Source organism: Mrakia frigida, assembly GCF_051309035.1.
Source record: "Mrakia frigida strain ATCC 22029 unplaced genomic scaffold BDY24scaffold_7, whole genome shotgun sequence".
Classification (NCBI taxonomy): Eukaryota; Fungi; Basidiomycota; class Tremellomycetes; order Cystofilobasidiales; family Mrakiaceae; genus Mrakia; species Mrakia frigida.
In genome coordinates this window covers 757,499-771,844 of record NW_027481274.1, presented here as the reverse complement: position 1 = coordinate 771,844, position 14,346 = coordinate 757,499, and the positions used below count along the sequence as shown (strand labels likewise).

The 14,346-nt window shown below is 54.0% G+C and overlaps 5 protein-coding genes across 5 annotated transcripts; all 5 read right to left on the bottom strand.

Moving 5' to 3' along the window:
- Positions 1-411: 411 nt before the first annotated feature.
- On the bottom strand, positions 412-1,669 carry BDY24DRAFT_413353 (uncharacterized protein; the record flags this gene model as incomplete). Its single annotated transcript, XM_076643177.1, has 2 exons — positions 412-1,294; positions 1,362-1,669. The coding sequence occupies 2 exons, from the start codon at positions 1,667-1,669 to the stop codon at positions 412-414; spliced, it is 1,191 nt and encodes a 396-aa protein (XP_076498956.1).
- A 506-nt stretch (positions 1,670-2,175) lies between these two features.
- Positions 2,176-5,093, bottom strand: BDY24DRAFT_413352 (serine hydrolase domain-containing protein; the record flags this gene model as incomplete). Its single annotated transcript, XM_076643176.1, has 11 exons — positions 2,176-2,899; positions 3,035-3,173; positions 3,261-3,303; positions 3,370-3,439; positions 3,519-3,643; positions 3,758-3,940; positions 4,027-4,089; positions 4,172-4,240; positions 4,318-4,386; positions 4,468-4,621; positions 4,738-5,093. The coding sequence occupies 11 exons, from the start codon at positions 5,091-5,093 to the stop codon at positions 2,176-2,178; spliced, it is 1,995 nt and encodes a 664-aa protein (XP_076498955.1).
- Positions 5,094-5,499: 406 nt separating this feature from the next.
- BDY24DRAFT_349109 (MDR family MFS transporter) lies at positions 5,500-9,732 on the bottom strand. Its single transcript, XM_076637678.1, has 22 exons — positions 9,624-9,732; positions 9,247-9,526; positions 9,087-9,151; positions 9,002-9,012; positions 8,891-8,918; positions 8,595-8,746; positions 8,368-8,511; positions 8,161-8,287; positions 8,043-8,079; positions 7,951-7,973; positions 7,760-7,868; positions 7,607-7,671; positions 7,453-7,522; positions 7,342-7,385; positions 7,204-7,262; positions 7,123-7,131; positions 7,014-7,057; positions 6,873-6,927; positions 6,709-6,797; positions 6,579-6,632; positions 6,348-6,504; positions 5,500-6,266 (listed from the first exon to the last, which is right to left on the bottom strand). The coding sequence occupies exons 1-22, from the start codon at positions 9,665-9,667 to the stop codon at positions 5,737-5,739; spliced, it is 2,196 nt and encodes a 731-aa protein (XP_076498954.1). The 5' UTR covers positions 9,668-9,732; the 3' UTR covers positions 5,500-5,736.
- Positions 9,733-10,174: 442 nt separating this feature from the next.
- On the bottom strand, positions 10,175-12,427 carry HUA1 (Hua1p). Its single transcript, XM_076639471.1, has 7 exons — positions 11,918-12,427; positions 11,449-11,829; positions 11,101-11,366; positions 10,918-10,967; positions 10,596-10,824; positions 10,476-10,505; positions 10,175-10,384 (listed from the first exon to the last, which is right to left on the bottom strand). The coding sequence occupies exons 1-7, from the start codon at positions 12,387-12,389 to the stop codon at positions 10,274-10,276; spliced, it is 1,539 nt and encodes a 512-aa protein (XP_076498953.1). The 5' UTR covers positions 12,390-12,427; the 3' UTR covers positions 10,175-10,273.
- A 285-nt stretch (positions 12,428-12,712) lies between these two features.
- On the bottom strand, positions 12,713-14,243 carry BDY24DRAFT_337925 (TauD/TfdA dioxygenase family protein; the record flags this gene model as incomplete). Its single annotated transcript, XM_076637305.1, has 7 exons — positions 12,713-12,842; positions 12,947-13,087; positions 13,168-13,182; positions 13,296-13,507; positions 13,602-13,685; positions 13,780-13,835; positions 13,907-14,243. 7 exons carry the CDS (start codon positions 14,241-14,243, stop codon positions 12,713-12,715), a joined length of 975 nt encoding a protein of 324 aa, XP_076498952.1.
- Positions 14,244-14,346: the final 103 nt, after the last annotated feature.

Sequence of the window (14,346 nt, the reverse complement as noted above, 5' to 3'; positions counted from 1 at the left end):
AGGCAAGGGAAGGAGAACGGAGGGAGAATCTTCGACGCGTTCCGACGGACGATCTTTCCTCGAAGTATCGCTGGATCATCGACTGAACTCCGTCGAGAGTAGAGATGATCATGAGCAGGGATGAGACATACGTTCTACGGAGGAAACAAGGGAGATAAAACGACGGCTGAGGGAGAGAAGACGAGTCCGTTGGCTCGACAGCTGGCAGAGTAAAGATTCGTTCTCCTGCGAGGTACACGTGGTACAAGTAAGAGTACAAGCTCTAGTAGAGGAGCAAGAAGGAAGGTCGAGGTCAGCTATGATGAAACCGAAGAACGAAGACAACTCCTGCTGAGACGCGACGACTCACTCACCTCGATGATCTCCTCGCAACACATACTCTCTACTATCGGACCCTCCAACCCCTCCACACTATCCCGTACTACTACTCCATGTCGACGACGACCTCGACCTCGTCCCACCTGCTGCTCTCCCCTCTCCCTCGTCGGAACGCGTCGAGCTCGAATAACCTCCGGCTCCTCCTCGTCCCATCCCTCCACCCGTTTCCCCACTCCTCAACGAGAGTTGACCCAGCTGACCCGCCAGACTCCCTGCTCCTCTCGAAAGCATCGAAGGTGCTTGAGCTTGCATGCTTCGCCTCCTTTCGGCAGCGGACATCGATCTCGAAAGTGACGACGACGCGCCGGATGCCGTTGGACGAGGGTTGTAAGCGATGAGAGGATTGAAGGTGGGGATGATTTCGGGAGCTTCGATGGTTGGAGTGGGAGGGGGAGGAGGAGGGGAAGAGGGAGGTGGGGAGGCGGTGTGGCTCGAATTGGATGAACGTGAAGAGGACGAAAGCGCTTTTTCCGTTGGATAAGAATGATCCGAAGAAGAAGAGGACGTAGTTGAGGATGAGGAGGAGAAAGAGGTATGTGATCTCTCGGGGTGAGGGTACGAGGACGACGTTCCGGTTGGAGGATGGTGGAAAGTTGAGAGAGGCGAGAGGGAGCGTCGATTCGAATCGAATGGAGCGCGAGGAGGGGGCGGTGAGGACGATGGGAAGTGGGACTTTTCGACTGGGTATTGGGATGAGTGAGAGGAGGTAGATGGCTCGGATGGAGGTAAAGAGTAGTGAGCTCGGATTCGAGGGTGAGAAGAGGAGGTTGAGTTCGAAGGAGTGAGCGGAGGGAGGGAAGAAGAGGTCGAGCCCGTGGGCGAGCTGGGCTCGAGAAGAGGAAAGTCGGGAGAGAAACTGCCTTCGACGGGAGTCTCGGGTGGGTAGGGATAGCTCGTACTTCGAAGGGTGGGTGTGCTCGAGATGGAAAAGTCCGACAAAGTCAGCGAAAGGTGAGGTCGAGGGAGGAAGCGAACACCCTCACCTCGACTCTTCTTCGTCCAAGTTCACCGCTACCAGCCTTCTCCCAGCTCCAGCTCCATCTCTAGCCTCTCCGTAGTCCGGTAGCCTCGTCGCACGCCTACTGAGTTCAGATCCATCTTCATCGGAAAGGATCCAGCTCGCTTCCTCGTCGACGGAAGGGAGAGAGGAAGAAGAGAGGGGAGGAGGAGCGTCTCGACCTGAGTTTCCTGGTGGAGAAGGAAGAGCTCTGACTGGTCGAGCGAGAGGTTTTGACGAGGAGGGAGGAGACCAAGGGGGAGGTGGAGAGTCGTCGCCCATCGAGAAGGGCATAAACGTGAGTTGCTGGTGGTTAGGGAGGAAGAAGCAGGAGGGCTTGGATGTCGAATTCACTCGCCGAGGCGGATTCGTCGGCCTGGCCCTTCCTGCCCGGAAAAATTGCTGAGATAATTTTCGACCTCGCATTACGAGACTTGAGAGCGATAACTCATCTTCGGGATCTAGCGAAGAACTGAAGAGGAGAGGGAAAGCAGAAAGGTGAGAGCAGGCGCGTCCGTCGCGTGTTCATCCCCCTGGCTTCTCTCTTTTCCTGCAAGAGCCACATTCAGCCTCCGTTCTGAGAAAGAAACTGAATTTCAATCGAGCTCTCGTAATATTGCAGATCGTCAGAGGGAGATCTGCGTGGCCGCTCGCGGGGTAGGAAAAGAAGACGCGTCGTGTTGGTCTTTCAGCTCGCTCTTCATGCTTACCTCCTCCACTTTACTGCCTACCGTGCACAGACAATAGAATGGAAGAGTACTATATTCTTCACCGTACGTAGCCGTAAAGTAAAACGATATCTAACCCTTCACCTCTCCCCACCAAACTTCCGCCGCGTCCTTTCCCGTCAATCCCAACTCCTCCAAACTCTTCGCTGCTCCCTCCTTCCCCCAGAACCCACCACGGAAAGCCCAACCTCTTGAACTGCTTCCCGTTCCATCCTCAGCGACTTTCTCGTCCCCAATCCACTCGGCCACTCCCTTCGACAGTCCCAACCGAGCAACCAACGTTTCGTGCCCTTCCTCGGCTGGTCCATCGAGACCACTCCTGACTCCCCCTCCCACCGCAGTATCAAAAGGAGTGGTTCCTGATCTATCAACCCACTCAGCGACTCCCTCAGCCCGTCCAGGAAGAAGCGTCACTCCTTTACCGTCGTCTCCTCCGTTTGTGAAGACCGAAGTGATGTTGAAGAGGTTTCCGTCGAAGTGAACGAGTCTGATCCAAGTTGCGAAGAAACCTCCTGATCTGGCGATGAGGGTGAGAGGAGGATCTTGTTGAGCGTTGAGGGAGGAGTTGAGGAAAGGCTGGACAACGGGGAGGGAAAGGATCGAGGAGCAGTAAGGGGAGGTCTGGGACGCTGAGGTAGGTTTGGCGATGCAAGGTCGGAGAGTTCCGTAAGTTGGGTGGGAGAAGATGTGAGAGGAGGGAGAGAAGAAGGAGGCGGAAGGAGGAGATGGGTTGAGAGGGTAGGGGACGAGTTCGGCGATAGAGTCGTTGAGTTGCTTTTGATTGGCAGCCCAGTATCTTCGAAGGATAAAAAGGCGAAAAAGGTGAATGAATAGTCAGTTGAGAGCTGATCCGTGGAGCTCTAGAGCTTCGAGGTAATGGAGAGAGCAGCAGTCGATGAATCAAACGCGACGCGTCGTCACTCAAACTCACCTCGCGTTCCAGTCGATCTTGGGCAATCCGAGGATCTCGTCGATGAGCCTATTCTTCACGATCTCCATGATAAAAGATCCGTACTCTTCATCATTTGAGAGCACGGCGAGAGCGAGATTGTCGTAAGGAAGGCGAGAGACTGGAGACGAAAAGAATAATCGAACGGCCCGTTCGAATCAGTTCATCCGAGAAGTCGTCGAAGATGAAGGCAACCGAGTAAACTGACCTTGCGTCTTGAAACCCAAGTTTGATCCTCCGTGCTCGACGACCTAGAACGGGAAGGATCAAGGTCAGAATACGAGGAGAACTTAAGGAAAAGAAAACGCAAGACTCACGTTCTTCCCTTGATAGCTGAACATCATCTGGCCCGCACCGTACATCTTGCCGCTGACTTCAGGGAACTTTCTGTGAACAAGATACGGTCGGGTCAGCCCCCTGAGCCGGAAGACAGAGGGAAAGGAACACGAGTCGTCGCTGAACTCACTCGTCCGTCTTCCCCTTGATCACAGTCACTCCAGTAGCACAGTGATCAACGACGGACTCCGGAATGATAGTCTCGTTGTTGTAAGGGTGCTTTCCCTTGTTGAGCAGCATCGCCAGCCATGAGACCTGAGGAACAGCGGGAAATGCAAATGTCAGTCGACGCGTCGATCTTTCAGACTCAGAGAAACCGAAACGAGCTCACCAGATCGTTGGCCGAGGTAAGAACACCACCAGCTCCACCCAGATCTCATTTCCAGACTGGAGGAAGTAAGGGTTGATCGATCGTCTCGTTCCCTTGATTCCGAGAGAGTCGACCTTCCCAGATCGGACGAAGCCCTCAGCGAGCTGACCAGGTCGAGTAATCTCAGCATCGTGGACGTTGAAGGTAGAAGAGGACATGTTGAGAGGTCGGAAGATATTGTCCTGTGAAGAAAAGCAGGGGAAGACAAAGTCAGAGGGAGGAGACGCGACCGCGACGCGGCGACGGAAAGACGTCGAAGAAGACGTACGTGGATGTAATCGGGGTACGAGATGTTGAGCAAGATCTCCGGAAGAGATGAGAGAGTCTCGTACTGAGGGCGAAGAAAGATAATGTTGAAATCAGCGGGCGAAAGGAAGACAAAGGCTGAGACGAGCCACATTTGTGCGGCTCACCATCAAGTTATTGTACTGAAGGGTAGTTCTGAACTCCGCACTGGGTCGGAGGTATCGCATCGTGCTGATCTGAAAGTCAACGGCATCGTAGCCTCCAAGTTAGCACGGGAGAGAGTCGAAGAGACGCGACGGACGAAAGAGCTCACCATCTCTCGAATCCCGCCCTTCCTGGCTTGTCCAGAGGAGTCATGTCGAGGCATTCCAGTTCGATGACTCTGTATACAGATGAGGAGAGGATATCAATCGTCAGCTCGTTTGAAATGGGCAGAGAGAAGGAAGAGAGCGAGGAGACGCACGAGAAGATCCGTGAAATCAGCGTTGTTGCTCGCTGTTTCGTCCCAAAGCTTCCTTTCGGGAATCACGTCCTTCACTTTGGTGTCCCAGTCGAGCTTGGCTCCCAAAGTCTCGTTGTTGATGAGAAGACCGACAGAGTAGGCGAGGAAGAGCTTCCTGGATAAGGGAAGGGAGGAGAGGAAGTTGAGTCAGAGCTCACATCGAGTGCTCAGTCTTCTTCTCCTCTTGACTTGAGAAGTCGATGAATTTGAGCGAGGAGAATTTCGACTTACGAGTTACTAGCTATCCCATGCAACGAATCTCCGTCCATCAGCCTCCCGTCCTCCCCAGCAATGCCATATCCAGCCGTCTCGCTCTTCCATCCACTTTTCTCCTCGTCATCCTTTCGTACCACAGCAACCGAGAGACCAGGAGAATCCCACTGCTCAAGCACAGAGTTGATGAACTCTCGAATAGCGGGAGTGAGAAATACGTCGGAGGAGGGATCGACTTGAGTTTTCGAGGAGGAGGAGGGAAGGAAAGGTTGTTGAGCTTGATCGCCGTTGGAGTTGAGAGGGAGAGCTGATGCTGAGGAGGAGGTAGCGAGGAGAGCTCCTAGAATGGAGAGGGTGAGAGGAGGGAGAATCATCCTTTGAATGCTGCTGTCGACGAGATGGGTGTTGGGAAGGAAGAAGGCTCGAAAAGGGAAGGAAAGTTAGGAAACGCATGGGCTGAAGCACGTTCGGAGCTGAGCGAAGGCCGTCGAAGCGAGCTCTCCTTCTTCTGCAGAAATTCCTGACTTGGAGGATGAATCTCAGGCGAAGAGACTCGGAGAGCTCTTTACAGATTTCCTCGGGAAGATTACTCGAACGGGAATGATGCTCCCTCCAACTCGACGCGTCTCCGTCGTGTCTCCCTTTCCCCTCCCTCCGAGGAAACCAGCAAACCAAGATAGGAATTCTTCCAAGATGAGATAAAAACCAAAGATCTAGTCCATCAGAAGCAGCGAAATCGTAGGTAGAACTTGAAGGGGGGGGGGGGGGGGGGGGGGAGTAGTCTAAACACCGAGAGAGACAGAACAAGGGACGCGTCGCGATGGAAAGGCGACTCTAGAACAGACAACGAAGAGGGAAAGGAACGTCGTAATAGAGAGAGAGAGAGAAAAAAAAAAGAGAGTGTGAAAAGAGGGTAGGGGATAAACAGGTAGGATCCGAGACGTGAGAACCAAAACAGGAATTCCAAAGAAGGAAAAGTGTCCAGATCGAAGAAAGTGTCCAGAAGCGACGGAAAAGTTAAGACCTCCTCTGCTGCTCCGTAATATCATACTCCTCCTTCTTCTCCCAGTCCCCACCCTCAGGGTTCGGCGAACCTACCACCGTCGAGTAATCTCCCGCGCTCGACCCGTTCGTCGCCTCCCTCCTCTCGACAGCACCAGCTCCCCACTGAGCCCCGTCCCTCCTCTCCTCCTCCTCCTCAGCGGACTGACGAGCCTCTACCATCGGATAGGCACTTTCCATCCTTCCGTCGTCGTAGCGAAGTCCGTAAGGGTGGGTGACGGCCGAGTCCATCGACGGAGCCCAGGAGTTGTTCTTCGTGTGAGAGGGGGCGAACTTGGGTTGATGGTGAACGTAAGGAGAGCCTCCGTACTCGGTTTCGTTGTCGTCGTGGTGCTGAACTTTGGGGCCAGAGGGAGACGAGGAAGGTTTGAGATCTCGTTCGGCGTTGTACCCCCACTCGTCGTCAACTTTGGCATGGAGAGGGATTTCCTTCATGAGGAGGGAGGCGAGGAATCCGAGGCCGGCGACGGGGATGCAAACTTTCCCTGTTTGGACGAGACAGAAGGAAGAAGTGAAGGTGAGCTCGAGGAACGGCGAATCGGGAGGAGGAGCAGAGGAGGACGAACAAAGAAGCTGAAGAGAGTCAGCGAAAGCGGTCTTAACAGCTTGCTGAAGGACGGGATCCTGGATGTTCTTGATAGTGGGGATGACGGCGTAGATGATCTCGAGACCCTCAGGGAACTCGGCGAGGAAGGAAGCAGGAAGCGTCTTGCCGAGTTGGTTCTGGAAAGGAGTCCGAAGCGAGAGAACCAGTCAGCCGTGCGACAGGAAACGATGAGATCGAAGAGGATTCTCACCTGAAGAACAGTGGATCCGATGGTGACTCCCCAGACTTGACCGAAAGTTCGAACCTGGAAGGAGGAAGAAGAGACGCGTCGAAGTCAGCGATGCCAAAGAGACGCGACGACAGACGGACGTGGGACGAACGAAGGTGAAGAAGCTCAGAGCATGAGCGGTCTGATGCGTAGGAAGAGCAGCAAGGATGGGGAACTGAGTAGCAGCGTAAAGCAGTCCCTCTGTGATGAAACGGGAACGGAAAAGTCAGCTCTCGTCGGGAAACGTCGAACAGTGAGAAAGCGAAGCAGACTCACGTCCGAAGGAAGGGATGATTTGGTACCCAGCCCATTCTCGAGCGGGACTGTGAACCTGCAATAGTAAAGCCGAAGAAGGGAGGTCAAGCAACTCGATTCGAGGAAAAGAGAGAGAGCCAGAAAGTCTAGAAGGAGACTCACGTCCATCAAACTCATCACTCCCAATCCGACGACGCACATGACCCCTGGAAAGCAAGGACAGGGTCAGATCGGCAGTATACTCTGAACCAAGAGGAGAAGAAGAGCTCACATCCGATGTCTGAGGAAAAGACGGGAAGCGAAGGTGAGTTAGCACGAATTCAAGGGTCGACGGTCGAAGAGCTTCACTCACAGTTCTGGTATCGGTAGTGCTGGAAGATCGTAATCGTCGCCCCAGCAACGATACCGGCACTGGGATCGAAGCATCTATGTCAGCTTAAGAAAGCTCGAGCAGTAAGACTAAGGAGAGGAAGGTGGTGAAGAATCTCACAACGCCATCGTGAAGACGGATGGGAACAAATTGATTCCGGATTGCTGCAAGGAAGAGAGGAAGGGCGTAAGAACGTAATGGCCGACAGGAAGTGAGAGATGAGTGACTCACCGTAGGTCCAGTTCCGAGAACGGCTTGGAAGAAGACGGGAAGGTAGAAGACGGTTGAGGCGACAAGGATGCTGCGACGGAGAACGAACGAGGACAGAAACGAGTCGGTCAGCATGGCAGCGATAATTTCGTCTTTGATCAGGTAGAGAACTCACGAGTGCAAGAAAGTGCAGACGAAACCACTGAGGGAAGTCCTGTTCGAGAGGAGCTCGAAGGGGATCTGCGACGAGCGAAACAGAAGTCAGCCGTCTCGTTTCGTTTGTGCGATCTTCTCACACTGCCAGTCCTTCAGAATAAATAGCGCTCACGGTAGGCTCCTTGACGTAGTTCTTCTCGTACCAGAGAGCGAAACCCATTCCGACAAACCCGACGACGAGAGGGACGATGACCTTCCACGACGACCAAGGGTAGGTGACTCTGTATCCAAGCGATCGCGAAAGGAGGTAGGTTAAGCTCTGAAATTTCAGCTAGATGGAGATGACAGACGAGGAAGACGAACCCTCCCCAGGTAAGAGCGATAATCTGCGAGAAGGAAGAAGGGAGAAGCGGTCAGACAACGTCGACGCGTCGAAGAGAGGAGAGACAACGTACAGTTGAGGTAGATCCACCGATGAGAATACCGTTCCCGCTGAATGAAGGTGAAGAGATTGAGTCAATGCTTGCTTCCAGATGGCGAGGAAAGGGACGAAGGGGAGGAGAGGCGACTCACACCCAGTCCATCTTCTTCAACTTCTCCCTCATCGTCTCCTTTGGGATCCTGAGCTTGAGGAAGACGAGAACGAAGATGAGAGCAATGGCGGAAAGAGGTACATTCATGTAAAAGAGCCATCTCCAGGCTGGGGAGGTAGGAAGAGAGGGGACGAAGGTGAGCTCGAGCTCGTCGACCGAGAAGAGGGAAACGAGACGGCAGACTCACAAGCATGTTCACTCAAAGCACCACCGATAGGAGGTCCCAGAGCCGAAGCCATAGCCCACGTAGCTCCCAAGTACCCCAGGAAGATTCCTCGTTCCTTTAAAGGGACGAGATCAGCGATCACGATCTCGGAGAGCGATAAGATTCCTGATCAACGAAACGGACAATTAGAACGAGCGTTAGTCTTGGGATCAAGCCTGAGACAGACATCAAAGGGGGAAGATGCTTACCACCAGCTCCAATTCCTTGTACAGCCCTCGAAGCAATCAGCATAGTCATGCTCTGACTCGCTCCGCACAGAGCTGAACCGACGGCGAAGATGACAATGACAGAAACGAGGATTGCTCGTCGACCGAAGATGACTGCTAGACCTCCGGACCATCTGTTTGTGACCGTGCACCAGATAATGAAAAGAAAGGAGGGGAGGTGTGAGCTCGGAAGCGAAGAGAAAAGGGGGGCGGAGTTTCATCGAGCTCAAATCTCGGAGGGAGGGAGGTCTGGTTGAGGCTGAAGGGAGAAGACGAACGGTAGGAAAGCGGTTGAGGTGAGACCGTCTGTGATACGAAATAAGGCCAAGGAGAGGTCAGTGAGAGCATAGATGCGAGAGGGAGAGAGGAGAGGGAAGGGAAGTACTGACAAGCTGATCCTCTATTTGATTCGAACCAAATCGCTTCAGCTCTCTTTCTTTGAGAAAGGAAGGACAAGGAGACGGATGTACTCACATCCAAGTAAACTCGACTCCATTTAACTCGTTCACGATGACCGGAGCTGCCGTTGAGATAGCGGTCTTGGAAGGACCAAGGAAAAGAAGGAAGCCCGCGCGTTCGGAAGGGGTCAGCTCTCGCTTCCCTCCCTCCCGTTTTGAAGCTGAAGGGGACTCACGAGATCGAGAGCGGCGATAAAGGTAGAGAGCAAGATGGAGATGAAGACCATCCAGAATCTCCAGTCTCGAGGAGGAGACCCGTTCCCTCCTCCAGCTTGAGCCTGTTGATGGTGCTCCTCCTCGGGCGCGGAGTGTTGAGCTCCCAACGCTCCGCTTGATCTCTCGTACTCGAGGAGATCTCTGTTGGTGTATTCCGTACGAACAGAGAACTGACCGACCGAGGGTTTGGAAGCGAGGGAAGAACCAGGTTTGGGCGAGAGACCAAAGGGAGGAGTGAAGCTGTCAAGGTGGGAAAGAGGAGGAGGCAGAAAGAAGGTTGAGCTCTTCAACTTGTTGACAGCTCGAGAAGCGAACAAGAGAGAGAGAGAGAGCTCACCCAGCAGCGAAATCAGCATGACCGTCGTCGTAGGAGGGAGGCATAGCACAGCGGATCCTTCAACCTTGGGCCGAGAGAGAGAACTGGGGGAGGGAAGGGAGAGAAGGTGGGCGTTGAGAGAAAGGAAACACTCAAACGATCGAGGGAAGGTTGAACGTTGAACTCCAAGAATCTTTCAGAGAGGCGTTTTTCAGAGCTTCACCCCAAGATTTTTCGATGGAGAAGACAGCTGATAGGTCGATCCAGCTTGTATAGAAGTCAGGATAGTCAGGTTGTGAGAACAGTAAGAGGAAAGAAAGGGAGGAGATGGTGCCGGCGAAAGACGCGACGTTCCATCTCGTTTGAGTGTCCTTCGGAGCATTTCGGACCGAGATCTGGAAGGGATTTGAACTGTGAGCCTTTGAGCTGCAGAAGATGGCGGGAAAGGGAGAGGGCGTCGGTTGGGACTGAAATCGACGACGCGTCGCTGATTCTCGTTCGAGATCCGTTCAGTTTCTCTCGCTTGATTTCCACTGCCTGAAGACAAGCCTCCTCTTACAGATGAGTTTCACGGGGCGTAACACCTAGTGTGATATCCTTAAACATAAAATGAAGATCGCGTCGTCGTTTCCCTTCGGCCTTCCTCCGTCCTCCTCTCCTTCGAAGCCAACTCAAAACACCCTTCCAATCCCTCGGCAGACTTGACAGGTATCGTTCTCGAAGAATCCAAGAATCTGACCGCTTCCTCCGCATCGATAGCAGGGACGACCACCGATTCGAGGCTGAAGGGAGAGAAGGACGAACGAGGAGGAAGAGAGGTCAGCGAGGGAGACGAAGAGAGGAAGGGAAGGAGAGAAGAAAGAGACGACGAACATCTCCAGGTTGATAGACGATAGCACCAGGCTGCAGAAGAAGAAAGAAGGAGTCAGTGTTACGTTCTCTTGACTCGAACAGAGGACGCGTCGACCACGAAAAGAGCTTCGAAGAACTGACCGGTGGACGATCGGGTCTGTAGTACCCTCCAGTCTGACCTCCATAGCCAGGATACGCGTTCCCACCGTAGTTCTGGACTTGCGGAGGATGATAAACGCCTAGCGGTCTCTGCCAGTTCGACGAGCCGTGGACGCCTTGTTCCCACGAGAGAGACATGGCCGACGTGAAGGGACGACCGTACTTCTTCCAGCAGGTCCGACAGGGGTGAGTTGGGTCGTTGAACTTGTATCTGAGAGGATAGCGAAGGAGAAGAGGAGGACGAAGGTGAGCTGAGAGAAAGATGAGAGGGAGAGGCAAAGGAGAGGGGGACGGAAGAACGAACCCGGTGTTGAGACATTTCGGGCATTGGAAACCTGGCGTGTAGACGAGGACCTGCGAGTGCGAAGTGAGGCAGATCCGAAGAAGTGAAGGAGGAGAAGGAAGAAAGGAAGGAAACGAGAGAGAGAAAGCAGAGTCAGCGCGTCGAAACGAAACCTCGCAGCGACCCAAACCCCTCCAAACCCACCCTCGAATCGTTCAGATACGGTCGCCCCGGTATCGGCAAAGAGGAAGGAGTAGTATCAACAGGACCAGAGTTCTGTGAAGAGTGTTGAGGAGGACGAGGAGGTTGTGGGGGCGGTTGGAAGTTCGAGTTTCCTCCTCCTCCGTAGCTATTGTTCTGCTGCATCGGAGGCGGAGGTCGAGAGGAGATCGAAGGGTGACGGGGAGGAAGAGATGGTGGTGGACCTTGGGGTGGACGGAAGCCGGTCGATTGGGGCGAGATGAAGCCTCCTGAGTGAGGAGATGAAGCCGACGCGACGAAGGGAGAAAGATCAACTCTCTCGAACGAAACGAGCTGAGATTCCGAACTCACCAGGATTCCCACCTCCATCGCTCCAACCAGTATGCTGAGGCTCTATCCAACTTCCTCCCGTCGGCTGTGGTTGCTGCTGTTGGAAAGGCCTCGGTTCTCGCTCGGTGAAGGCAGGACGTGACGGCCCCACGTCGACGATGATCTCTCCAGCGGCGGGTTGCTGACCCATGGGAGTGTAAGCTGGTGGAGGATCTGCTGCAGGTGGTGCTTCGGTTGAGGAGGCTCGAGGAGGAGGCGCTGGACGAGCCGGGAGGGTGGGAGGAGGTCCAGGAGGAGGAGCGAAGACGGAGGAGGAGGCGGCCGGCGCTGGAGGGGAGGAGGAAGAAGGAGGAGCGTCTCCGAGGGAAGCTGCGATAGCTGCATCCAAAGCTGCTTGATCGTCTGTAGAAGGAAAGAGAGAGAGAGAGAGAGGTCAGATATACTTGCGGATGGGGAAGAAGGAAGAGGAGGAGGTTGAGGCAAGCTTCACCGATGTAATCTCCATTCTGTTGAGCTCCCGACGTCGAAGCAGCTGCTACAGACGGCTGCTGGACGATAGTAGGACTTGGTGGAACGTCGTATCCTTCCTCCTTCCTTGGTCTAGGAGGTGGTGAAGGTTCTCTACTCCTCGAAGTTGATGATCCTGAAGCGTGGACGAGCTTGCTTCCTCTTCCTCCTCCTTCCCCTCCTCCCGTCCAGCCAGGCTGAGAAGCAGGTCCATCAGGACCTTCGAGAGCTTGTATCTCCTCTCTCGATAGAGCTCTCGAAGCTGGTTGTGAAGGTTGAGGAGCGTCGAGGAAAGGATTGTTGGGACGAGAGGAAGATGGGATGGAAGGAGCAGGGGAAGGGGAGATGTTGAGGTTCGTGAAAGCGTCGTTGATGTTGGGGAGAGGGGAGTGTTGTCGTTCAGAGGATCCAGTGTGCGACGGGGAGAGGAAAGGGTTCTTGGAGGTCGAAGCCATCTTTGATTGAGAGGTAGAGGAGGAGATGGCCGTGTGAGAGTTGCGAGAGAGAGAGGAGAGGGAGCTTTGTGATTCCGCGGCGGAGAGACAAACGCGACGTCACCCTTCTTTGCTTAGGGAAAGTTTTCTCATCGAAGAATCGGACAAGCTGTTGAAAATATGAAGAGCCAGGAACGCTGCAATCCGCAAAAATTAGACTCAAATGGCTGCCAGATCGAACGCGTCTCGAACTCCGAGTCTCTCGCCCGTCCCTGTGTTTTTCTTTCCCTTCTTCCTCGATAGGACTGAAGACATTAAATCGTGAACACCACTATCTAATTACTCTACGCCCTCAAACTCTCCCTCCTACTCCCACTAGCGGGATCAAAGTAGGGTCGTTCTCCCAACGAGATCACTCGCTCGCCTTCTCGAGGGAAAGACCCGTAGTCCTGCGTGACGCAGTGGAACGTTGATCTCAAAAAAGGTAGTAAAAGGAAAGGGAAAGGGGGGAGTCAGCAGAGGTCGCTTCGAAGAGGAAGGAGAGATAAGAGGGAGGGGGTGAGAGAGCGAGAACGGACCTGTTGTCCCAAATCGCAATCGAGCCGATTTGCCACTTGAACCTGACTTGAAGATCGTGGTTCTGGCTGACATGCTCGAAGAGGTAGGAGAGGAGGTGGTCGGATTCGTCGAGGCTGAGCTCGTTGATCCTCTTGGTGAAGCTGGGGAGGAAGAGAGAGAGAGACGCGACGACAAGTCAGGTTGAGCCTGAAGCAGCGAAACTACGAGGAGCGTGACCCACACCCGGTTGACGTATCTGAAGAGAGAAGGAAGAGACGGAACGAAGAGCCCGTGCCGAAGAGAAAACGAAGGTCAGGTCTGAACGAGAGAGACGCGTCGCGGACGAGACGAAGAAGCGAAAACACTCACAGTCCACGCCACCCAGTCACAGGGTTCGTTCGAATCAACGGATGAACAGCTTTGAGGTCCTGTCCGACGTTCTCTGGGTGACCTCGAGGAGATCTGAAGACTCTTCCTGGCGCGAAGAAGGGTTCTCCGACGTGCGTTGCCGTGAGAGTCTCGAGGAAAGCTTGAAGAGCGGGAGAGAGTCGATCGTAGGCTTCGTGGGCACTAGCCCAGACCTGAAAAAAGCAAGAAGAGGAGAGAAGCAAAGTGAGGAGAAGTCAGATTGAGCGAGAGAGAGGGAAACGAGAGGAAGAGCAGGGAAGAACGAACGGTGTCGCCGCCGGTTTCAGGGATGTGGTTGAGCTTCAAGATGGCGTAGGCGGAAGGGAAGGGTTCGAAGCTGATATCCGAGTGCTGGCAGTGATAATGGAAAGAGTCAGAGATGTCTCAGTCGGCGAGAGTAAGCGCGAGTTGTTGAAGATGAGCTGGGAGAGACGGAGATACTCACCCAAGCTTTGGCAGCTCGAGGTCGTTCGAGTCCATAATATCTGACTTTGTCCAGGTCTGAAAAAGAATGAAGGAGGTCAGCATGGGTTTCCGAGGGAGGGAGAACAAAACGACGAGCTCTCACTTACCTGGCTTTATGGTTCGCACCTCCGAACCGAGTTCTGAAGTCTCTTCTGTGGTCGGATGGACGTGTAATCCTGATTCCTTTGGCTTCCCAGACTCCTCTCCGAGAACGGTAACGAGCTGAAGTTGCTCCTTGGTCGAAAGGACCTGATCGCGAAAGAACACGACCCCGCGCTGAGAGACGAGGATGGCGAGATCCTTCACTGCTCCTGGTTGAGTCAGGAGCGAGGAAAGTTGAGTCGAGGAGGAAAGTTCTGTGCCGATGGAGGGGGTGAGATCGAAGGAGTCGAGATTGGAGAGCAAGTTGGTGGACTGGAGGGGAGAAGGGAATGAGGAAGGCATGTTGAAAGGTCGAGGTGAGGGTTCTCTTCTTCCCTCCTCGTTTTCTCCATCTTCTGGTGCCAGAATCGAGATCTCGTCTTGTCGTCCTCACAGCTCGCCAGAT